Source organism: Pristiophorus japonicus, chromosome 4 (assembly GCF_044704955.1).
Source record: "Pristiophorus japonicus isolate sPriJap1 chromosome 4, sPriJap1.hap1, whole genome shotgun sequence".
Taxonomy (NCBI): Eukaryota; Metazoa; Chordata; class Chondrichthyes; family Pristiophoridae; genus Pristiophorus; species Pristiophorus japonicus.
The window spans coordinates 232,258,812-232,283,475 of NC_091980.1; the positions used below are offsets into that span (position 1 = coordinate 232,258,812).

Sequence of the window (24,664 nt, forward strand, 5' to 3'; positions counted from 1 at the left end):
ACATTACCACTTTTACCAAGAGTGCAAAGGGGATGAATGTTGTTGGGGCGGGGTGCACCTGGGTGCCCCTCTCCCACCATGGGCAGAGTTTCTGGCCGCCAGTGGCAGGCAGGTGCCAAACATGCAAGCAATATAAAAACAAATTGTAAGAGCTTCTACAAGTATGTAAAAAGGAAGAGAATAGCAAAAGTAAACATTGGTCCCTTAGAGACTGAGGCAGGAGAAATTATTATGGGGAATAAGGAAATGGCAGAAACATTAAACAAATATTTTATATCTGTCCTCACAGACGAAGATGCAAAAAGCATACCTAAAATGGTGGGGAACCAAGGGGCTAATGAGGGTGAGGAACTTAATGTAATTAATATAAGTAGAGAAAAAGTACTAGAGAAGCTAAGGGGATGAAAAGCTGACAAATCCCCTGGACCTGATGGCCTACATCCTAGGGTTCTAAAAGAGATGGCTGCAGAGATAGTGGATGCATTGGTTTTGATCTTTCAAAATTCGCTAGATTCTGGAACAGACCCAGCGGATTGGAAGGTAGCAAATGTAACAGCGTTAGTCAAGAAAGGAGGGAGAGAGAAAACAGGGAACTACAGGCCAGTTAGTCTAATATCAGTCATAGGGAAAATGCTGGAATCCATTGTTAAGGAAGTGGTATCAGGGTACTTAGATAATCATAACATGATTAGGCAGAGTCAACATGGTTTTATGAAGGGGAAATAATTTTTGAGAAATTGAGTTTTTTGAGGATGTAATCAAGAGGGTAGATAAAGGGGGAACCAGTGGATGTAGTATATTTGGATTTCCAAAAGGCTTTCGATAAGGTGCCACATAAAAGGTCATTACACAAGATATGGGCTCATGTGATTGGAGGTAATGTATTAGCATGGATAGAGGATTGGGTAACAGACAGAAAACAGAGAGTAGGGATAAATGGGTCTTTTTCAGGTTAGCAGGCTGTAACTAGTGGGGTGCTGCAAGGATCAGTGCTGGGGCCTCAGCTATTTACAATCTATATTAATGACCTAGATGAAGGGACCGAATGCAATGTATCCAAGTTTTCTGATGATACAAAGCTAGGTTGGACAGTAAGCTGTGAAAAGAACACAAAGCATCTATACAGGCATATAGAAAGACTAAGTGAGTGGGCAGTAAGGTGGCAGATTGAGTATAATGTCAGGAAATGTGATGTTAATCACTTTGGTAGAAAGAATAGAAAAATAGAATATTAATTAAATGGTGAGAAACTTTTAAAGGTTGGTGTTCAGAGAGATTTGGGTGTTCTTGTGCAAGAAACACAGAAAGCTAGCATGCAGGCCCAGCTAGCAATAAGGAAGCCAAATGGCATGTTCTCCTTTATTGGAAGCGGGTTGGAGTATACAAGTAAGGAAGTCTTGCTACAATTGTACAGGGCCTTGGTGAGACCACACCTGGAGTACTGTGCACAGTTTTGGTTTCCTTATCTAAGGAAGGAGATACTTGCCTTGGAGGCGGTACAACAGAGGTTCACTAGATTGATTCCTGGGATGAGAGGGCTGACTTATGATGAGAGATTGTGTAGAATGGGCCTATACTCTCTGGAGTTTAGAAGAACGAGAGGTGATCTCATTGAAACATACAAGATTCTGAAGGGGATTGACAGGATAGGTGCTGAGAGGTTGTTTCCCCTGGCTGGAGTGTCTCGAACTAGGGGTCACAGTCTTATGATAAGGGGAAGGCCGTTTAAGACAGAGATGAGGAGGAATTTCTTCACAGAGGGTTGTGAATCATTGGAATTCTCTGCCTCAGAGGGCTGTGGAAGCAGAGTTTCTGAATATATTCAAGGCTAAGATAAATAGAGTTTTGGAGTCTAGGGGAATCAAGGCATATTGGGATCGTGCGGGAAAGTGGAGTTGAGGTCGATGATCAATCATAATCTTATTGAATGGTGGAGCAGGCTCGATGGGCTGTAGGGCCTACACCTGCTCTGATTTCTTATGTTCTTTTGCGCCAAAGTAGTGCTTGTGCCAACTTGTCCAATGGTAATGAAATACCCTGCCAGTAACCCTGCAAACTCTGGCGGTATCAGTGCTGGAAATCATTGGTGGGTATTATCCACCGTCTGCGGAAATTAATTACAAGGTACGATTCCTCACAGAACCCTTATTGTATGCACCAGTGGGGAGGGAACTGTAGATTGAGAAATTCTGTAGGTTGAAGATCAAAATATTTCTTCCTAATAGTCAAGCAATCAAAATGTTAACCATTTTCTTTATATTTTAACAAGGTGTGAAGGGAGACTTCAGGGCGACCTACTTGTCTGTTTTTGACACCCTGATGGCAGTTGGAAAGCACAATTCTGTTTGTAGTTGAAATGGAATTAGCATCTGAGATACTCATTGTCCTTCAAGGAGCCTATAATTTCATTAAATTAGGATTAAAAGCTTACTGCAGGCACATCATCTGAGGTAGCCAGTGCAGTTTTTCAAGTAAGCTAGCATATCACTAAAACTGTATAGAGCTGATTTACCTGGCTCCCCACCACAGCCATCCCAATGCTGTACAGAAGCGGAATAGGCCTACAGATGGTAGGGCCTAACACCAGCAGAAGAGGCAGGAAATTTAAGCGCTGCTGCAGGCTTCTCTGACCTACTGTTGTGTGTTTGGTCTCCAAGATGGAGATCAGTAACCAGAAGGAGCCAATTTCCTCTAAACATGTTGGTGAGGAGGGGATTTTGAACTTAAAAAAATGTTACCAACCTTTTTTTATCTTTGGCCTGCTCCAGGAATCCCCACAGACACCTCGATTTTTGGTGGTTGTCTGGAACAGGCCACAGTGCCAGGCTCATCTGGGTGCTGTTGTGCGGGTGCCCATTGAGTGATCCTCCAGGAAAATGAGGTGGGAGGTGAGGATTTTCACACATATTTGGTAATGATGAGACCTTCCACTTTATTTGCATAGATGTGTTGGTCCTGGCCCAGCTCTGCTCCCTCTCCAAGAAGTCCCAGAAATTCCAGGGCTGTATAAAAAGGGGCAATGACCTGATGAAACTGATCTCCGTGTCTTTTCCCTGACCTCTGAGCTTGATGAAATTGAAGTTTCCCAAGGGCAATGGTCAGGAGGAAAATTGGGGCTCATATGTATTTACAAAAAATATATATTCCATGGGCTGAAATCTCTGTTTTTGTCACTGACTGATGTTTCAGTATAAATAATATGCATTTCACATTTTAGCTTGGTAGAAGTTATCTCATTTCACTTTGTTAAAAAAAAATCTTATATTACATATAGGTGGAAATTTGAATTTTTATCCATCAGGCAAGAATGTTTTTGCGTATCTTGTTGCCTTGTAGCTTCACATCACTGGTCTATATGTCAATGTGACAGTTGAGATATATTTGTGATACATTTGAAGCAGTTTGTTTTACATTGTATTAATACTGTGGTGGCATTCTGTAAATGCTTTACAAACAATGTTGAGATATTTTTGTTTCAGATTCCTTTGGGTGGCTCTCTTCAGAGGGATTCCTTAATTTTCACACATATTTGGTAATGATGAGACCAACAGGATTTCGCGTTTGTGTGGTTATCTTGGCCACCCTCATCTGCTTACCGGAACTGAGATGCTCCACCATTCAGAAACGCCAAAGAAGAAACACACAAATATTTGAGGTTTCTACTGCAAAACTAGAAGGCATCACTAGCCATAATGAGAACAGTAATGGGATGAAAAGTGCCACAGTACTAGATGGAGAAACAGCAAATTCCACTGCTTCTAGTAATATTTTAAGCTCTTCATTAGAAACATTAACTGCAGCAATAAACGCTAGCATTGCCCATATAGAAGGAACACAACAAACCAGTAAGACAGGAAATGAAAACGTAATCACCATAACCAGTCAAGATATATTACCTGCAACTACAACAATGGTGCCATTTCAGAAACCATTCAATACAAGTACAAAGGATGAAGACTGGGACAAAGATCTACAGCCTAAACCAAAAAACTTCATAACTGTCTTAGCTACAAAATCCTCTTCTAATCATGGCATTGATGCCAGTGAAGTTAGTGACATTGCTTACACGATGACAGGAGCAACACAGAATGATGCAGCCACTCATGATGCAGAGAAAACTGAAGTAGCAATGAAGAATAAGAAACAAATGCCAGGTCAGGTTACAATTACAACGGTATCCAGTTGGGTCACCAAAAATGAAAGTAGTGGAGAGACAACAGGGACAACTGTCTCGAGCAGTGAAAACTTTACGCTGAATAGTCATGACACTACGGCTTTGCCTCTTACCAGTAAAACAATTCTTACTGTAAATACCACACAAAAAGATGTCACAGTATTGACTTCGGAAATGTTAAATTTCTCAGAATTTGCAAATGTAGAAAGTTTCAAGAATGAAGAAGTAACAACAACAATAATCAGTGAACCAGAAGGTAATTACTGGAAAGTAAACAGTCCAAATGCTGGTAAAGAAATGAATGAAATCATGGCAACTACAGTGAGTGCAGTAACAGACAGCAAGGCACCCAATACATTTCAGGTGGCTACGACACCCAGAGTTACGACAGCAATCAAGGGAGCTGTCATGACAGATTCGGACTCATCAGCTTCTACAGAAACTATGTTGAAAACAGCCCAAACAATGCAAGTAACCAGTACAGCAGCTATAATTGCAACTACTAAAAAAACATATGACGGATTGAGTGCAAGTTTGGCAGTGGCAACTGGGATTCCTGCTGTCAGATTTGCTTTGTCAACAACACATCTCCCTCAGAAACCAGTCACAGAAGGTACAAATATTGATATATGATTAGAAATCTAGTGAGTGTAATATTGCATGATTGTAGTATTCTAGTGAACATTTGATTGGATTTGGTCCATGGGCCAATCACTGGTAAAACTTTTCGATCTGTTTTTGGCTTTAATGTTTTTTTGCTCCCCCACCCCCCAGTTAATTCTTCACACCAGGCATTTTATCTGCTCTGCTTTCCTTCCCCACCAAGTGCTCCACCTCTACTGTACTCTCTTACCCCTTTCCCAAACCTTCCTTTATTCTGCCTTCCAGGCCCATTTAAGTGTTCCAGCTCTCCACGGCATGCTTACTCCCTAAAACTGCAGCTGATACCCTCCAAACTGAAAACTTTCCCTGACTGCGAGCAACACAGTGGGTGATCTCCAAATATATTATAGAGTGACACTCTCATCTAATTTAAAAGTTGAATTCTGGAACGAAAGCATAGGTCTAAAAAAAATTAACAAAAGGACAAAGGTTAAAAACCATGATAACTTCACTTTCCCCTCTCCCTTAATTGTCCAAGTTGGATATTTACCTAGTCTACCGAGCATCTGTTGCCTGCCTGAGCTCCCCTCACCTGCAAATTCTAGCTGTTTCCATCACTTCCTTTCATCTCTCTCTCTCTCACTTTCTCACTTTACCTCTATTCTCTCGGGCTCACATTTGGTGTTCCATCTCTGATTCCCTTCCTACCCAATTCCCTTTTTATTTGTTGTTCAACCTCACTTTTCCATCCTTCCTGCAACCCAGTCACAACCCAAGTGCTGTTGACATTTTTTTAATTTTCAAAAGCATATTCACTTTACAAATATATTGTCCCAAGTAAGCAGAGCAAGTCCTTTCTTGAGAAGGAGGGGATATTCTCAGCAGGGAGTTGTGTACAGGCCACCAAATAGTAGTAGTGAGGTTGGGGATGGCATCAAACAAGAAATAAGGGATGTGTGCAATAAAGGTACAGCAGTAATCATGGGCGACTTTAATCTACATATTGATTGAGCTAACCAAACTGGTAACAATGCGGTGGAGGAGGATTTCCTGGAATGTATTAGGGATGGTTTTCTAGACCAATATGTCGAGGAACCAACCAGAGAGCTGGCCATCCTAGACTGGGTGATGTGTAATGAGAAGGGACTAATTAGCAATCTTCTTGTCCGAGGCCCCTTGGGGATGAATGACCATAATATGGTAGAATTCTTTATTAAGATGGAGAGTGACAAAGTTAATTCAGAAACTAGGGTCCTGAACTTAAGGAAAGGTAACTTTGATGGTATGAGGTGCGAATTGGCTAGATTAGACTGGCAAATGATGCTTAAAGGGTTGACGGTGGATAGGCAATGGCAAACCTTTAAAGACCATATGGATGAACTTCAACAATTGTATATCCCTGGCTGGAGTAAAAATAAAATGGGGAAGGTGGCTCAACCGTGGCTAACAAGGGAAATTAAGGATAGTGTTAAATCCAAGGAAGAGGCATACAAATTAGCCAGAATAAGTAGCAAGCCGAAGGACTGGGAGAAATTTAGAATACAACAGAGGAGGACAAAGGGTTTAATTAAGAGGGGGAAAATAGAGTATAAGAGGAAGCTTGCCGGAAACATAAAAAATGACTGCAAAAGCTTCTATAGATATGTGAAAAGAAAAAGATTAGTGAAGACAAATGTAGGTCCCTTGCAGTCGGATTCGGGTGAATTTATAATGGGGAACAAAGAAATGGCAGACCAATTAAACAAGTATTTTAGTTCTGTCTTCACAAAGGAAGAGACAAATAACCTCCCGGATGTACTAGGGGTTCGAAGGCCTAGTGAGAAGGAAGAACTGAAGGATATCCTTATTAGGCGGGAAATTGTGTTCGGGAAATTGACGGGATTGAAGGCCGATAAATCCCCAGGGCTTGATAGTCTACATCCCAGAGTATTTAAGGAAGTGGCCCTAGAAATAGTGGATGCATTGGTGATAATTTTCCAACAGTCTATCGACTCTGGATCAGTTCCTATGGACTGGAGGGTTGCTAATGTAACACCACTTTTTAAAAAAGGAGTGAGAGAGAAAATGGGTAATTATAGACCAGTTAACCTGACATCAGTAGTGGGGAAAATGTTGGAATCAATCATTAAGGATGAAATAGCAGCACATTTGGAAAGCAGTGATAGGATTGGTCCAAGTCAGCATGGATTTATGAAGGGGAAATCATGCTTGACAAATCTTCTGGAATTTTTTGAGGATGTAACTAGTAGAGTGGACAGGGGAAAACCAGTGGATGTGATGTATTTGGACTTTCAAAAGGCTTTTGACAAGGTCCCACACAAGAGATTGGTGTGCAAAATCAAAGCACATAGTCGGGATTAACTGGTCCTTTTCAGAATGGCAGGCAGTGACTAGTGGAGTGCCGCAGGACTCACTCTTTACAATATATATTAATGATTTGGATGATGGAATTGAGTGTAATATCTCCAAGTTTGCAGATGACACTAAACTGGCTGGCGGTGTGAGCTGTGAGGAGGACGCTAAGAGGCTGCAGGGTGACTTGGACAGGTTAGGCGAGTGGGCAAATACATGGCAGATGCACTATAATGTGGATAAATGTGAGGTTATCCACTTTGGGGGCAAAAATACGAAGGCAGAATATTATCTGAATGGTGGCAGATTAGGAAAAGGGAGGTGCAGCGAGACTTGGGTGTCATGATTTATCAGTCATTGAAGGTTGGCATGCAGGTACAGCAGGCGGTGAAGAAGGCAAATGGTATGTTGGCCTTCATAGCAAGGGGATTTGAGTATAGGAGCAGGGAAGTCTTACTGCAGTTGTACAGGGCCTTGGTGAGGCCCCACCTGTGTTCAGTTTTGGTCTCCTAATCTGAGGAAGGACGTTCTTGCTATTGAGGGAGTGCAGCGAAGATTCACCAGACTGATTCCTGGGATGGCAGGACTGGGCCTGTATTCACTGGAGTTCAGAAGGATGAGAGGGGATCTCATAGAAGCATATAAAAATCTGACGGGACTGGACAGGTTAGATGCAGGAAGAATGTTCCCGATGTTGGGGAAGTCCAGAACCAGGGTACATAGTCTTAGGATAAGGGGTAAGCCATTTAGGACTGAGATGAGGAAGAACTTCTTCACTCAGAGAGTTGTTAACCTATGGAATTCCCTACCGCAGAGAGTTGTTGATGCCAGTTCATTGGATATATTCAAGAGGGAGTTAGATATGGCCCTTGCAGCTAAAGGGATCAAGGGGTATGGAGAGAAAGCAGGAATGGGGTACTGAAGGAATGATCAGCCATGATCTTATTGAATGGTGGTGCAGGCTCGAAGGGCCGGATGGCCTACTCCTGCACCTATTTTCTATGTTTCTATGTAACTTACACTGCACACTTTTTATGGCAGGAGTTAATTAAATTAGAATGATTTCACCTACAGTAATGTTCTAATATAAATGAGTTATGTACAGGTCTTACACAGGAACAATGAGCTTGTATAATAATATAATTTAACCAATTCTTCAGAGTTAAAAAAATGGCGCATTGTAACCAAGGTGACCCAAGTAAATGAATGCTGAGGTCTTTAATGCAATAAATTAAAAAAAACTCAAACATCCACAGCAGATGTGCAATTGCTTAGTGGTGCAGAGCAATGCAGCACGGAAACACTGGGGTGACATTCAACTTCAGTCAGTTGTCCCTGCTGTCTCTCCACTACTGTTATTTTTGGTGGCCCAACTGGATACCGTTTTCAAACGAAAATCGGGTGGGGCATCTTACTGGTGGCCAACCCGCTACCACTCATTTTGCGCCCTTGCTGAAGTTGAATTTCACCCACTCCACTGTGTCAGAGTGGTAGGGGATAGGCTCATGTCTATCATTCCCTTCTTTGTGAGATTCCAATCACAGTCTTGCTGTTGGGAAAGACCACTGGATATGCCATCTAAGTTAGTATTTTTTAGCTAGGAGACTTCAGATAGAGGAAGGAAAAGAAATATCATAAAGCAATTTTTGTGCCAAATAAGTACAGAGTATCTTTTCTCAGCAAAGAGACAAGCATTCCTCTAACTCTTTCGCAGTATGCATAGGGGAATTAAACTACTTTAAACTAAAAGCAATCTCTTCTCTTTGAGATAAAACTTATGTCACAGAGATAGGCAGGGTGTAGGCTTTACACACGAGGGCTGAAAGCACCTGTTTAAAATTTTTATAATTTACACATTTTTAAAACTGGAAACAAAGATGTCAGGACAATTAAATAACAAGAGGGTCGGTAACCAGAGGACTTGGATTTAAGGAGATTGGCAAAGAACCAGGGGTGACATGAAGGAACATGTTTTACATAGCAAGTTGTTGTGATCTGGAATGCACTGCCTGAAAGGGTGGTGGAAGCAGATTCAGTGGTGACTTTCAAAAGAGAATTGAATAAATACTTGAAGGGAAAACATTCACAGGGCTATGGGGAAAGAGCAAGGGAGTAGGCTTAATTGAATATCAAACAGACGGCAGAGGCACGATGTGCTGAATGGCCTCCTTCTGTACTGTAAGTAACTGATAACTGATTATTCTGACGTGAATATGGAATGACTAAGAAAATATTCACAGTAATTAAATGGAGGGAAGAATGAGTAATGTAATGCTGAGGCTTAGATCACCACTGAGATTTAATTATCTTAACAACATTCTGTTGCCTGATTCACATAAAAGAAAGTAAGAAATGAGAGCAGGCCTTTAACACATCCAGTCCCTTCCACACACCCCATACAATCAGCTCTATTATGGCCTCTCCTCCACTTATTTAGTCACTCGAGGGAAAGTTGAAATCTCCACATTAAACTGGCTGCTTTCCTTTTAAACTTGTTTATTTGTTACCTTGCTTGTGAGCAGTTTTGAGCTGCCAGTAGGTTTGTTAATTGATTCCATAGGTGTTGTGATTAGCTGTTCTCTGGCTGGTTCTCCTATAGCAGAGGTTCCCAAACCTTACTTATTACTTCTACCAGATCTACCTGCTACTCGCATACACTTACCAGCATTTTAACCCCTTTACTATCCAAGCATTGTACAAAATCTACAAATTATAATACACACATACAACAGCCAACAAACCTCTGTGTGTAACAATAGATTGACGTGCTTGCTTCACATCTCATTACATAGAGTGGAAAATACACTGGAATTCAACGGTCGAGCTTTTATAAAGTTTACCATCTTCAGTGTTGTCTAGCATCTCCTTCAAGTTGGTAGGGATGTTTTTGGCAGCGAGTGCTTCCCCATGTATACTGCAATGCACCCACATCACATTGGGAGCTCTGATGTGCCTCAGTATTATGCCTACCAGTCGTTGACTTTGCTCCATTGGTGCAGATGTTGATACATTGTGACCAGATGATATAGTTCTAGTGAGATGTATACAACCAAAATAAAACCCAACTTAGTTCTGAGCTCAGTGGCGTGGAGGATGTTGCACTGAGCAGTCCCATGCAATAAGTTTTTAAGTCGGTTCATGGACTCCCAGGCTGCCTGCAATTTCTGCAGCCTAGAAGAGTCCGTGCTTCATGTATACACAAGAAGTTGCAGCCCTTGTTTCACTATTAGAAGGGGCTGCTCCTCAATTTTTGGCTGCACTTCAGTCCCATACTCCTGATCTTTGGCCACTCAGTGTGGAGGGGGGCAAGTTAGTCAGAGGGAGGAGCTTAAAAAAATCATTATCACTAGAGAAAAAGTACTAGGCAAACTAATGGGACTAAAGATGGAGCAGTCCCCTGGACCTGATGGCCTGCATCCTAGGGTCTTAAAAGGAGTGATTGCAGAGATAGTGGATGCATTGGTTGTAATCTACCAAAATTCCCTGGATTCTGAAGAGGTCCCAGCGGATTGGAAAACCGCAAATGTAATGCCCCAATTTAAAAAAAGGAGGGAGACAGAAAGCAGGAAATTATAGACCAGTTAGCCTAACATCCGTCATTGGGAAAGTGCTGGAGTCCATTATTAAGGAAGTAATAGCAGGACTTTAGAAAATCATAATGCAGTCAAGCAGAGTCAGCATGGTTTTATGAAAGGGAAATCATGTTTGACAAATTTGCTGGAGTTCTTTGAGGATGTAACGAGCAGAGTGGATAAAGAGGAACCAGTAGATGTCATGTATTTGAATTTCTGGAAAGCATTCGATAAGGTGCCACATCAAAGGTTACTGCACAAAATAAGAGCTCACGGATTTGGGGGTAATATATTAGATAGAGGATTGGCTAACTAACGGAAAGAGAGTCGGGATAAATGGGTCATTTTCCGTTAAGCAAACAGTAATTAGTGGGGTGCTACTTGTACATGAAACACAAAAATTTAGCATGCAGGTACAGCAAGTAATTAGGAAGGCAAATGGAATGTTGGCCTTTATTGCAAAGGGATGGAATATAAAAGTAAGGAAGTCCTGCTACAACTGTACAGGGCGTTGGTGAGATCACACCTGGAGTACTGCATGCTAAATAAGGAGATGTTTTGGTCTCCTTATTTAAGGAAGGATACACTTGCATTGGAGGCAGTTCAGAGAAGGTTCACGAGGTTGATTCCTGAGATGAAGGAGTTGTCTTATGAAGAAAGGTTGAGCAGGTTGGAGTTTACTCATTGGAGTTTAGAAGAATGAGAGGTGATCTTATTGAAACTTATCAGATTCTGAGGGGGCTTGACCGGGTAGATGCAGAGAGGATGTTTCCCCTCGTAGGGGAATCTAGAATTGGGGGGCATAGTTTCAGAATAAGGGATCGCCCATTTAAAAATGAGGAGGAATTTCTTTTCTCAGAGTGTCGTGAATCTTTGGAATTTTCTACCCCAGGGAGTTGTGGAGGCTGGATAATTGAACATATTTAAGGTGGAGATAGACAGATTTTTGAATGATAAGGGAGTTCAGTGTTATGGGGAGCGGGCAGGGAAGTGGAGTTGAGGCCAAGATCAGATCAGCCATGATATTATTGAATGGTGGAGCAGACTCGAAGGACCAAATGGCCTACTCCTGCTCCTATTTCTCATGTTTTTATGTAAGACTGCTCCTGGGCCTGGCCAAGGTAGCCATTTAAAGGTCCAGGCAGCACATGGTCGGGGAGGTTGTTTGGTCCGACTGCCTGCCTCTCTTCTGTGGTTACATTCATGCCCTGATTTCTTGTCTATTGATGAGATTTTTTGCTGATTAATTTGTCGGATAGTCATTTGATGGTTTAATTTACTCTTTTTGTTCTGTTCAGCTCTTTATTTCATATTTTATTTGTAATGCAGCTCTGAGATCAGGCTCTTCTGTGTGATGTAAGGGTCTATGTATTTTGAATATAACTTTTATATTTGGCTGTTTTTTGTTGAACATTAATTATTTTTTTATTACAGCATTAAACACAGCATCCATAAAAGAAATGGCACCTGTAACTCCGACTGAAATGATGCTGCCGAATGCGAAAACAGCAAGTACAAAAATAACCCAGGCAATTACAGCAGGAACCACCACAAGACAAACCATATCAAGGAAAACTAAGAAAACCTCTACAGTGGCATCTGATGTTACAGATAGATCATTGCTGCTGCTACTGACACCAATTGCGCCATCTGTACGGCCCACAGTGCCACCATCAAATACAGCTGAGGAACTTGAATCAGAAGGTACACATGTATCCTTTGTACAGTACATGTAGCACCAACAGATGAAAAATAGAGTTGGAGGCTGAAAAAGTGAAGATGTGCTATTCAACCTGGAAAACACAGCAGATTTTGCGATAACGAATAAAATATTAAACAAAACTGGATATGTATTATCAAAGCAGTTGGAGCAGTTTTATTCTTTTGTTCATTTTTAAGTATAAAGCTATTATGTGATATTTAGGTTCAGCAAAGTAAAAAATTCAATATTGTAGTTTGTCTATTGGTTCCTCACTCAAACTATTTATTCACTGCACTGTACTCCCATGCCCTAATTTAATTTGTGCCCTAAACTACTGCATTAGAATGAAGTAATAGGATATAATATACAGTCAAGCGGCATTATAATAAATTATTTTGTTATTTACTTGATCTCCTGGCTAAAATTCCATTATAGCTAATACCGTGATCATTTGAATTAAAATGAATATAATTTATTGGTACTTAATATATACTATATACCTAGAATCATACTAATTTATATTATGATAAAAAACATTTTTTTTGTATTTACAGCAGTGACCAGTGCTACTGCTTTACCACAGCAGAAATCAGGAGTCCCAATTGGAAAAAATATCTTTGCCACCACAGCAGCATCAAGCACTGAAACAAGCCATATGGCACTGAACGCATCGGCCACAAAAACAATGGAAGTGATGATGGCTAAGCCTTCTATCTCGCCACCTGTATTAAGAGATAACACATGGTTGTCTTTAGCAGTAACTATGGCGCCATCTATGATGCACACAGAGCCGCCAACTTATATGTTTGACACAACAGACTCAGAAGGTATAGTTGCTAACTTTATTGTTTGATGGCTTTAACTTTAGTGTATGTGCTCACTATAACTGTAGCTTCTGAATTCTGCTCCACTTTGAACATAGGAACAGGATTAGGTCATTTGGACCCTTGAGACTGTTCTGTCATTCAGTGAGTTCAAGGCTGCTCTGCAACCTAACTCTATATAGAGGCTAATTTTCCACATTGTCGTTTTTTGGCGCAGTTGTAGAGGTATGTCTGATTTCTTAGTGGCTGACTGCGCCAAAAAAAAGTTGCAAGTTTCGCCGGAATAAACATTCATTTTGGAGCGGCGCAGATTGTCCTTGAGCTCTGTGAGTGGAGTTTAAGGTCTGCGCTGAAAAACTGAGGTTGCCAGGGTAACGAGGGACACACTGAAAGGCTGAGGTTGCAAAGTGAAATATACAAGATACAGCAAGACATAAGCAATTGTAGAGCCTCGATGTCACTGCTATGCTGGGCTGAAACCCCCCCCCGCGCCGCTGAATTTATCTTGTAGTGTCATTGCTGATTTTTCTCTCCCCAAGAACGTCTATTTTCATAACAGGTGTAAGCATTCCTAGAGCCTAATTTTTTAAAGTTGATCTGTCTCTTTGTAAACACAACCATAACCCTGTGATGTGAATATAATATGGAGGATGTAACGGGCCAGAAAGATATGGCAGAAAGGCTGGTTGTGACATCTCAAAAGCATCCCAGAGGTTCTCTTAATTACACCAGTAGTGCACCAATGTACCTAATAGTTTACCTCAGTGGCTTATATGAATTTGCAGTCAGAGCCATTGGTGCCACTCCTATCCGGACTGAATGGCCCCCTGCCCCCGGTGCCACTCCTATCCCGGGCTAAAAGGCCCCCCTGCCCCTAGTGTCGGTGCCACTGCTATCCTGGGCCGAATGGCCCCCCCGGTGCTGGTGCCGCTCCTGTCCCAGGTCTAAAGGCCCCCTGCCCCCGGTGCCGTGCCTTCAGCTCCGCTAATACAATGGCGTCTTCTCTGCACCGATTTTCTTTTCTCGGCACTGATTTTCTTAAGTTCAGGTAAGGTTTTTCAGAACAGTGCACTGTGCCATTTTTGAAAAAATCCGAATTGGCCAAACTCGCACAGCCGGCACCCCCAGTGACGTTAAAAAATTGGGAACTAAAAAAAATCTGCCATAAGTAGTTTAGGATAGCGCATAAACTTTGGTGAAACTTACAGATTTTAGTCTGCTCCAAAAAAAAACAGTGTACACCAAAAAACGGCGCAGAATGGAGGTGAAAATTCAGCCCTATATATCCACCTTTGGCTCATATCCCTTAATACCTTTGGTTAACAAAAATCTATCAATCTCAGATTTTAAATTAACAATTGACCTAGCATCAATTGCCGCTTGCGGAAGAGAGTTCCAAACTTCTACCACCCTTTGCATGGAGAAGTGTTTTCTAATTTCACTCCTGAAGATTGGGCTTTAATTTTTAGACTATGTCCCCATGTCCTATACTCCCCAACCAGCAGAAATAGTTTCTCTCTATCTACCCTGTCAGTTCCCCTTAATGTCTTGAAAACGTCTATCAAATCACTTTGTAAATTCATTTCTCTTTTTCCCATTCTTTCTACCAGTTTGCCCCCTGACCTGCTTGCCTACTCCCCATTGCTGTCCTTTCTGCTCTCTTTACAATTCATTTAATCATTTATTTTGCATATTTTTCATGACTCTACATTTTGTTCCTGTTTAATTGCTCTTTCCCCCGCTCTTATCAGCTGCCCACCTCCCTGCACGTCTCCATTTTGCACTTGTGCATCATACTCTCTACAATGAATTTAATCAGTACACTCTGAGAGACGCATGCAGGCACCAATCCCTGGTCCTCTTGGCTAGCCCTGCAGATTACAAAGGAATTGTAACAGGATGCCAACTCTGAGGTGGAGGAACCTTGAGCTGACTGGGAGCCACTTGGCGTCTGCCCAGTGCCCACATAGAGATGTTCCTGCTCTTAGCTCTGGTGGAGTTGGTTACCATACTAACATTTATGCATAGGACTCACCAACATAGTTGGGGGGGTGGGGGTTTAGGGGGGAGAGGGGGTTAGCAGATAGAAACAGCTTGCTACAGTTTCTCAACAGCTGAGGAGAAATATAAAGTTCTGGAAACATTTAGTTATTGCACACAAAAGTACAAAAGACAAATGTTCTGACAGACTGCCTTCTGAAAATGATAGGATAAAAGTGGAGAATATCTCAATTGTGTGTTTGTGGCCTCTGAATTCTCTGCTTTTTAAATGCATTTCTCTTTTCTCTTATTCTTTTAACCTAGCCATCCGCTATTTTATGGTGCTCATTCTGCTCCACTTCACGTCACCATTCCAGTCCGTTCAATCTTCATAATTAATGTAATCTATTTTTCAGTTCTTTTGTGCCATCTCATTTCTACTGCCATTTTAAAATGTATTTCTCTTTTGTCTCCACTTTTTCAGTCATGGTTTTAACGTACCCACTTCAGTGTCTTGTTTGTGCTCCATTTTAACCCCCTTCATCCTGTCCATTCCTGTCCATTCTGCTGGATTTATAAGAAATTAGGGGGTGAAATTTCGGGCCGCGCCAAGAACGGCACAGCCCCGACCTGGACACCCGTTTTTCGCGCCTAAAAGTGCGTCAGAAAAATATCTCCAGATTCTCTGGCTCCCTGCAGGTCCCTGGGAACTCGGCGCGGCGTGCACACAACAGCGAGGGGCGGAGCCACAGAGTCGCACCGATTCTACAAATGGTGGGGGCAGGGCCAATTTAAATGAGACAACGTCGTGCCAGTATCCTTGCGCGTGCGCGTTGGAGCGCGCGTGCATGCGCAGTAGCCCATAAGCATTGGCACTCGGCCATTTTTAAAGGGACTTAAAGAAAAGTGTTCATTTGTTTGTTGAACCCATGGAAAGGCTTGGGATTGAATTTTGGTGATTTTTTTGTGTCTGAAGGAGTGCTTTTAGCAGCACTGTTGAAGAAATCACCTACTGAAATCAGTGAGTGCTGCTTTCTGTGTCTTCGGCTGCTGTCGAGCCACTGGCACTGCCCCTATCCCGTGGCCAAATGGCCTCAGTCTCCCTCGCAGCTCGAAGGCTGATTGCTTGCTGTCTTCGGCTGCCGTCGAGCCACTGACGCTGCCCCTGTCTCCTACATGGAAGGAAGGCCTGCCTGAAGCACCGCAGCTTGAAGGCTGCCTGCTGCCATTGTTGGGCTGCCGTCGAGTCACTGACGCCGCCCCTGTCTCCTACATGGAAAGCCTGCCTGAAGCACCGCAGCCCGAAGGCTGCTATTGCTTCACACAGGTAGGAATATTCAATATTTTGTCTTTGCTTTGTTTATAATTTTTTAATTCAGGATGGCTCTTTATTTGTATAAGTAAGACTGTTGAATGCTTGTAGAATTTAATTACTTCCCTTCCCCCCCCCCACACCCCCCCTCCCCACCCCCCCCATTCCCTAAACCTGATTTGTAACTTACGCCTGATTTGTAAAGTGTAGGCAAGGTTTTTCTGAGCGTACAAAAATCTGCACTTACTCCATTCTAAGTTAGTTTGGAGTAAGTTTTCACTGCCTAAACTTTCAAAACGGGCGTAAGTGGCCGGACACACCCCCTTTTGAAAAAAAAACCTGTTCCAAACTGGAACTGTTCTAACTAACTAGAACTGGAGCAAACTAAATGCCGAGAATTGCAATTTCTAAGATACTCCATTCTAACCTAGTTGTTCCAAAAAAATAGGAGCAACTCAGGCCGAAACTTGACCCCTAGCTCTTCAAATATTTTTCATTCCCACTTACTTCTGTTGCACTTCTTCAAATTATTTCTTTTGCCTCATTGTTTCAACATGTTTGCCCCGCTGCCCAATTCCTTCTGTTAATGTACTCCTTACTATGAACCCCACAATTTTTTCTAATTAAACTATTTTTCATTTTTTATAGCCTTTTATTTCTATGCCAGTGTTCCCCTCCCCCTGTTATGTCAAAACACTTTCCCACCATTTCAGAGCACTCAACAGTTGTTGCAAGTATTGGGTCTGCCTTAGACCATCTTTCTGGCATAGTGGTGCTGATCACCTCCAATTCGTGGTCCGAATGTCTTGCATTCAGGAATGTTCCCATACTGCCCAATATTTAATTATACAATAGCATAACCTTGGGCTGTAAAAATAGTACCCTTTGTCATCTGTCTTTCGTATGTGCCGTCATGTATGCTTCTTGAATCTGAGCACTTCAGTGAGATGAGAACACACATGAATCATTTAAGCTGCTTAATTTTACGGATAGCAAATGAACATAGATATGCGAACAAAACTCACCACTCAATTTTCACCTCAAAAAAGATAGTCAACATTATATGCCCTGTCCATTTTGTGGGCTAACTTACTTCTGCTTGGCATTACCTCTTTTGTTATACAGGTGAGAATTTTGCCCCCTCCCCCCAAACTCGGTAGAAACCAAATGGATAGGCAGTTAAAATGGAGTGCATGAAATACTCCGGCCCTGATACTTGACAGGGGCAAGTTTTCTGAATGGGGCGACGGAGCTTCGGTCATGCTGTGACCTTTTTTTTTGACAGGATCCCCGCCTGAAAGTCGGCCTGATAGACAGGCATGGCTTTCAGTTGTGCGGGGAGCACTATGGAGCAGGCCGGAGCCACAGATAAGGGGTCTGCAGCTGCTCGTGGGAGAGTGGGGGATGGGCTACGAACTCCGACCCTGGGGGTGGGGGGGGCGGGGAGGGTGTGGGATCCAATATTGGGGGAGGGGTCTGATCCCCGATCGGGGGGAGGGGGTCTTTGGATGGGGGAGATGTCTGATGCGGGGGGGGGTTCCGATCCCAGGGAAGAAGGTAAGCTAAGACCGGGGGGAAGCTCTCCTGCTCCTCATGGCCCACAAGCAGTGATGTAAAGGGCATTTACCTTTTCCCCGAAGCTGTTCTCTCCTTTCTTGAGCTGTCCAGTTTCTGAAGGCCTGGGCCTCCCGGCTGGCCACAGTTAAACCTGTAAGGACATTTAAATGTGAGGCTCCCATCCTCATTATAATATTTAAATGACCAACCTGCCTCCTGAGTGCTGGTTGACTGCCCGCCCCCTGTCCTGCCTCCGTTAAACTTAAAGTGAGCGGATTGGAGGCTAGTTGGTGTCGGGTTTGAGATTTTATAAATTTTGATACATTTTCACCCAACCCCAGCCCAATCATTTTTGGGTGTTCCCGCCTGGTTGCAATTTTAATGTCACAATTTATGGCCCTGATTTTAACCCGCTCAGGCCTGAGTTAAAATTACAATCGGGTCTCAATGATGACATCGGGCTGCAACCTGCATATGTAAGAAAGGACCCTGTTGGCTCCGGGTGCATGTCCTTGCTGGCTGTTCAGGAGAGCAGGTTAAGATTGCAGATGTTGTTCATCATGGCGGCTTTTAGACAGATAAGATCAAGGGTGATTTTGACTACCCACCTACCAAGTTTCTGCTGAGCGAGTAGGGTTAAAACTGTCACCAAGTGCATGTTCTGGTCATTATATAGCTCTGTGGAATGAGTTTCTAAAATCTCTCCCAATTTCGTTACCATCTTGTACATGAGAAATGTTTTTATATTCTTTAACTGATTGCTGACAAAGCCATGAGTGCTTTTTGAGAATAGAATGGAGAATTGAGTATTATGGGGAGCTTTTGACTATCTTCTGTTTCTTTATGTCAGAGTTACATTTCATTCATTAGTGCAAATGCACCATATTCTGTTCTGCATCTTGTCAGCAGGAGGTCTTTAAAATAAACAGACTAGATTGGTCTCTTCAGTGACATTTCAAGGGAAATTCTCAATCATGTTTTTCATACTTTATTACAAGCCTGGTAACATAAAATTCCATAGAAAAGAAAATCACAAAACTCAAACATTCTCCGAATGAGTACAGACAGGCATGCCCCTGTAAATACTGGCTTTATGGACTGCGATTCCTTCCATTGCAGATTGGTAAATGCCAGAGTAGTGGAAGGTATACAGGTTGAACCTCACTTATCCAGAACTCCCTTATCCAGAACCACCCCTCGTCTAGAACCATTCCCGGCCACTGGGTAGCTCATGCGCAGAACTCTGACATGAACAAATTGAAGTCCTTCCTCGCTGCCAACTCCCACAATCGCTGGCCTGACCCCGTGATACACCGCCATCCCTCCCCACCACACCACTCTCCCCCCACCCCCCCCATGATCTCTCTGCTGCACTCCCAACCCCAAGCCAGCCAGCTCCGATATCCCCTTGCTCAGTGCCTGTACCATCCAATTTAACGTGACCACCCCTAGTCCGGAAAAATCCCTTATCCAGAACAGGCGAGGTCCGAGGGTTCTGAATAAGGGAGGTTCAACCTGTATTATCAATCACACTGGAGAAGCTGGGGTGGTTCTCCTTGAGCAGGGAAGATTGAGAGGGGGTTTGATAGAGGTGTTCAAAATCATGATGGGTATGGACAGAATAGTTGGAGAGAAACTGTTCCCATTGGCAGAAAGGTCGAGAACCAGAGGACACACATTTAATTAAGGTGATTGGCAAAAGAACCAAAGACGACATAAGAAAAAGCTTTTTTACCCAGCGAGTGGTTAGGATCTGGAATGCACTGCCTGAAAGGGTGGTGGAGGCAGACTCAAACACGACTTTCAAAAGGGCGTCTGATAAATACCTGAAAGAAAAAGATTTGCAGGGCTACGGGGATAGGGCGGGGGAGTGGGACTAGTTGAACTACTCTTCCAGAGAGCCGACACGGGCTCGACGGGCTGAATGGCCTTCTTCCGTGCTGTAACCATTCTATGGGGTTGAAATTCAGACTCCCAAAAAGGCCACTTACTGCCAGAAAGCGGTAGCCAGGCAGCGGAGTCGAGTGGCCACCGACTTCCGGTCCAACGGCCGCCACGATTGAAATTCAGCTCGGAGATTTTTCTGACGGTCCCCACTTCCACCCCGCTGCTGCTGACCATCCTAAGCACGTCATCAATGCAGGCACCGCCGATCTCCTGCACCTCCATTGCACCTCCCGCGAAATTTAGCTGCAAAAATCCACGATCCACTGCGCGGTGCCCCCGACAGCCTTTTCTGACCGTGCACCTTACTTTCAGTCTGTGAGCCATGGCAGCACTGTGGCCCTTCAAGTGGAGGGAGCACTGCTGCGGCCGTCATGTTTTTTTTTGTCGGCTGACTGCCAGGTCGGGCCAACAATTATGCTCCCAGGTTCAGCCAGGCTGCCAACAGGCAGCCGGGCACACCCTCTTTATAAAAAAAAACGGTAGGTGCACCAGGTTTCTGGCGGGCTTGAATTTCAGCCCCTATGATTCTATGATTCTATGAACATCAGAAATAGGAGCAGGAGTAGGCCATATGGCCCCTTAAGCCTGCTCCACCATTTAATAAGGTCATGGCTGATAGTCGACTTCAATTCCACTTTTCCGCTCGGTTCTATGAACTATGTAGAGAATTCTGAAAGGTTTTGAGAGGGCAAGTAACCAAAGGTTGTTTGCACTGGTTTGTATATCAGTAATAAAGGAACATAGATTCTGGATATTCATTAGAAGAACAATGGGTGGGGCAATTAGAATAATAATCTTCTCAGTCGGTTATTGCTTTACCACAGGTGGTATTTGAGGCAGAGACTATAACATCATTTAAGTATATGAAAAGGAAGAATATAAAAGTATATGGAAAATGACCGAAGAATGGGATTACAACAGATAATAGTCAAAGATATAACACTAGCACAAGCGTGATGGGCCAAATGCACAGTAGTTTTATTGACTCTAATATTTGGGAAAACTTGATACTATTAGTTTTGCTGTGCTATGTCCTGCAGCATGCTACCCGCCACCATCTCAGCAAAACCCCAGCCCTGCACGAGGTAAAAAAGGCCATAATTCAGCTCAGGAACAACAAGGCATCGGGAGTGGATGGAATCCCCGCTGAGGCACTAAAGTATGGCGGCGAGGCACTATTGGCATGAATGCATGACCTCATCGCTCTCATCTGGAAAGAGGAGAGCATACCGGGAGATCTCAGAGATGTAGCAATTGTGACCATCTTTAAAAAAGGGGACAAGTCCGACTGCGGCAATTACAGAGGAATCAGCTACTGGGAAAGTCATCGCTAGAATCCTCCTCAACCGTCATCTCCCTGCGGCTGAGGAACACCTCCCGGAGTCACAGTGTGGATTCCGTCCACTACTGGGTACAACGGACATGATGTTTATGGCGCGGCAACTGCAAGAGAAATGCAGGGAACAGCACCAACCCTTGTGCATGGCCTTCTTTGACCTTACAAAGGCTTTTGACACTGTTAACCATGAGGTATTATGGAACATCCTCCTCCATTTCAGCTGCCCCCAAAAGTTTGTCGCCATGCCCCGCCTGCTCCACAATGACATGCAAGCCGTGATCCTGACCAATGGATCCACCACAGACCCAATACATGTCCGGACCGGGGTCAAGCAGGGCTGCGTCATTGCGCCAAACCTCTTCTCGATCTTCCTCGCTGCAATGCTTCACCTCACACTCAACAAGCTCCCCGCTAGAGTGGAGCTAAACTATAGAACCAGTGGGAACCTGTTCAACCTTCATCGCCTCCAGGCCAGATCCAAGACCGTCCCATCCTCTGTCATCGAGCTATAGAAACATAGAAAATAAGTGCAGGAGTAGGCCATTCGGCCCTTCGAGCCTGCACCATCATTCAGTAGGATCATGTCTGATCATGCAACTTTAGTACCCCATTCCTACTTTCTTTCCATACCCCTTGATCCCTTTAGCCGTAAGGGCCACATCTAACTCCCTTTTGAATATATCTAATGAACTGGCCTCAACAACTTTCTGTGGTAGAGAATTCCACAGCTTCACAATTCTCTGAATGAAGAAGTTTCTCCTCATCTCGGTCCGAAATGGCTTACCCCTTATCCGTAGACTGTGACTTCTGGTTCTGGACTTCCCCAACATTGGGAACATTCTTCCTGCATCTAACCTGTCCAATCCCCTCAGATTTTTATATGTTTCTATGAGATCCCCTCTCATTCTTCTAAATTCCAGTGAATATAAGCCCAGTCGATTCAATCTTTCTTCATATGTCAGTCCTGCCATCCCGGGAATCAGTCTGGTGAACCTTCTCTGCATTCCCTCAATAGCAAGTATGTCCTTCCTCAGACGAGGAGACCAAAACTGTACATAGTATTCAAGGTGTGGCCTCGCCAAGGCCCTGTACAACTGCAGTAAAACGGACATCTGTTGTAGACAAACAGCCCCTTGTGCGTGGTGATGGTGGTCAGCAGCTTGGATTCTTCGGCCAGTTCCTGGGTCATGTAGGCCGAAATGAGGTCCAACTTGGTGAACAGCTTGCCGCCTGCCAGTGTGGCAAAAAATCCTCCGCTCTCGGAAGCGGGTATTGGTCCTGAAGGGACACTCGGTTGATGGTGGCCTTGCAGTCACCACAGATCCTGACCGAGCCATCCGTTTTTAGAACAGGGACGATGGGGCTTGCCCAGTCGCTGAATTCAACAGGCGAAATTATGCCCTCTCTTAGCAACCTGTCCAACTCGCTCTCAATTTTCTCCCGCATCACATATGGCACAGCTCTGGCTTTATGGTGCACTGGTGTGGCGTCCGGGGTGAAGTGTATCCTTACTTTGGTGCCTTTGAAAGTCCCGACTCCAGGTTGAAATAATGACTCGAACTTTTGTAGGACCTGTGCGCATGAACTTCGCTCCACAGGTGAAATGGCGTGCACATCCCCCCACATTTCCAATTCATCTTGGCTAGCCAGCTCCTCCCCAAAAGCGCGGGACCATTTCCTGGGACAATCCAGAGTGGCAGCAGGTTCTGAGATCCATTATGTGTGACCACCAACATTGCACTGCCTAGCACTGGGATGATCTCTTTGGTGTAAGTCCGTAGTTGCGTGTCAATGCATTCTAGTTTGGGTCTGCTAGCTCTGAGTGGCCACAGTTTCTCGAATTGTTGGACACTCATAAGTGACTGGCTGGCTCCTGTGTCCAGCTCCATGCGTACCAGGATGCAGTTTAACAGTACTCTCATCATTATAGCTGGCGTTTTTGTGTATGAGCTGTGGATGTTTGCCACCTGGACCCGCTGAACTTCAGCGCCCATTGCTGTGTCCCAGGCATACCCCTGCCTTGCAGACCCCTCTCGTGGTTCATCCACTTCATAAACTAGCCTCGCTGCGGGCTTCCTGCACATCCTGGATAAATGTCCACTCAAGTTATCATTTCTGCAGATGAATTGTTGAAACCGGCAGGTCTTCGCAGCATGTTTGCCCCGGCACCTCCAGCATGAGCTGAAATTGTTGTGAACAAAAGAGCTGTTACCAGGCATTTATCTCTGATTGTCTCTTTGATTACTCTTGAGCACTCTGTTTGTGGGTGTCAATGGTCCTATCCCGGGACGTATTGTCCCTTGTGATGGCGTAAATGTCCAATCAACCTGCCATTGTCTCTGTTGAGGACCCACCCTATAGCCTGTTACTGCCTGGTTGGTGTTAAATTGCCCTTGCCTGCCTGCTGGGTTCTGAGTCGCGTTTACCATGTTAACTTCCTGCTCCATCGCCACGTTGGGAGCAGAGTTGCGCGCGTATATTATCTTGGTTTCCTCCTCCCCCGCCATGAAGGTCTGAGCCATCAACGCCGCTGCTTCCAAGGTCAAGTCCTTGGTCTCAATTAGCTTCCTAAAAATGCCCTCAATGAAGAAATCCCGTAACTTCTCCCCCCCTGCAAGCGTCTGTGAACTTACAGAGGCTGGCCAAGCGCCAAAGGTCCGCAACGAAGTCCGGTATGCTCTGTCCTTCCCGACGTGGGTGCGTATAGAATCGGTGTCGGGCCATGTGTATACTACTCGGCAGTTTGAGGTGCTCACCGATCAGTTTGCTGAGCTCCTCGAAGCTCTTGTCCGCTGGCTTCTCGGGTGCGAGCAGATCTTTCATCAGCGCGTACGTCTTAGGTCCACAGCTGGTCAGTAGATGGGCCCTTCGCTTGTCAGCCGCTGCTGCTCCAAGCCAGTCCTTCGTGACAAAGCTCTGCTGGAGCCTCTCAACGAAATCGTCCCAGTCCTCACCAACACCGTACTGTTCCTCCGTGCTACCGGTGGCCATTCTCTTGAGTCGTTGATTCCCGTTTCTCGTCGCCAAATGTTGTGTCCTTACACATTACAGCAAATCAACACGAGGCACATACTGGAGACAAGGTCACTCTGTGACCTGTACCTTTATTCACAGGACCAAGAAGTGATGACCCTGCGTGGGACCTCCCTTTATATACCGAGATGACGAGGTGAGGAGTGTCTCCCACAAGTTCACCCCCTGTGGTCAAGGTGTGCATTTCTCAGGTGTATACAGTGTACAGTGTTGTTACATAAAGGTTACAGTTATGTGAGGTTACAAACGTGACAGCACGCATCCCTAAT

At 44.1% G+C, this 24,664-nt stretch overlaps 1 protein-coding gene across 4 annotated transcripts in view; it reads left to right on the top strand.

The window, feature by feature from the left end:
• LOC139262310 (armadillo-like helical domain-containing protein 4) overlaps positions 1-24,664 on the top strand; it is a 221,193-nt gene that overhangs the window by 72,647 nt on the left and 123,882 nt on the right. For all 4 annotated transcript variants that reach the window (XM_070877467.1, XM_070877468.1, XM_070877466.1 and 1 more), the window contains exons 2-4: positions 3,480-4,787; positions 12,136-12,405; positions 12,958-13,230. In XM_070877467.1, coding sequence (XP_070733568.1) covers positions 3,536-4,787; positions 12,136-12,405; positions 12,958-13,230 — 1,795 coding nt within the window. In that variant the 5' untranslated portion in view covers positions 3,480-3,535. The remainder of the gene's footprint in view (positions 1-3,479; positions 4,788-12,135; positions 12,406-12,957; positions 13,231-24,664) is intronic.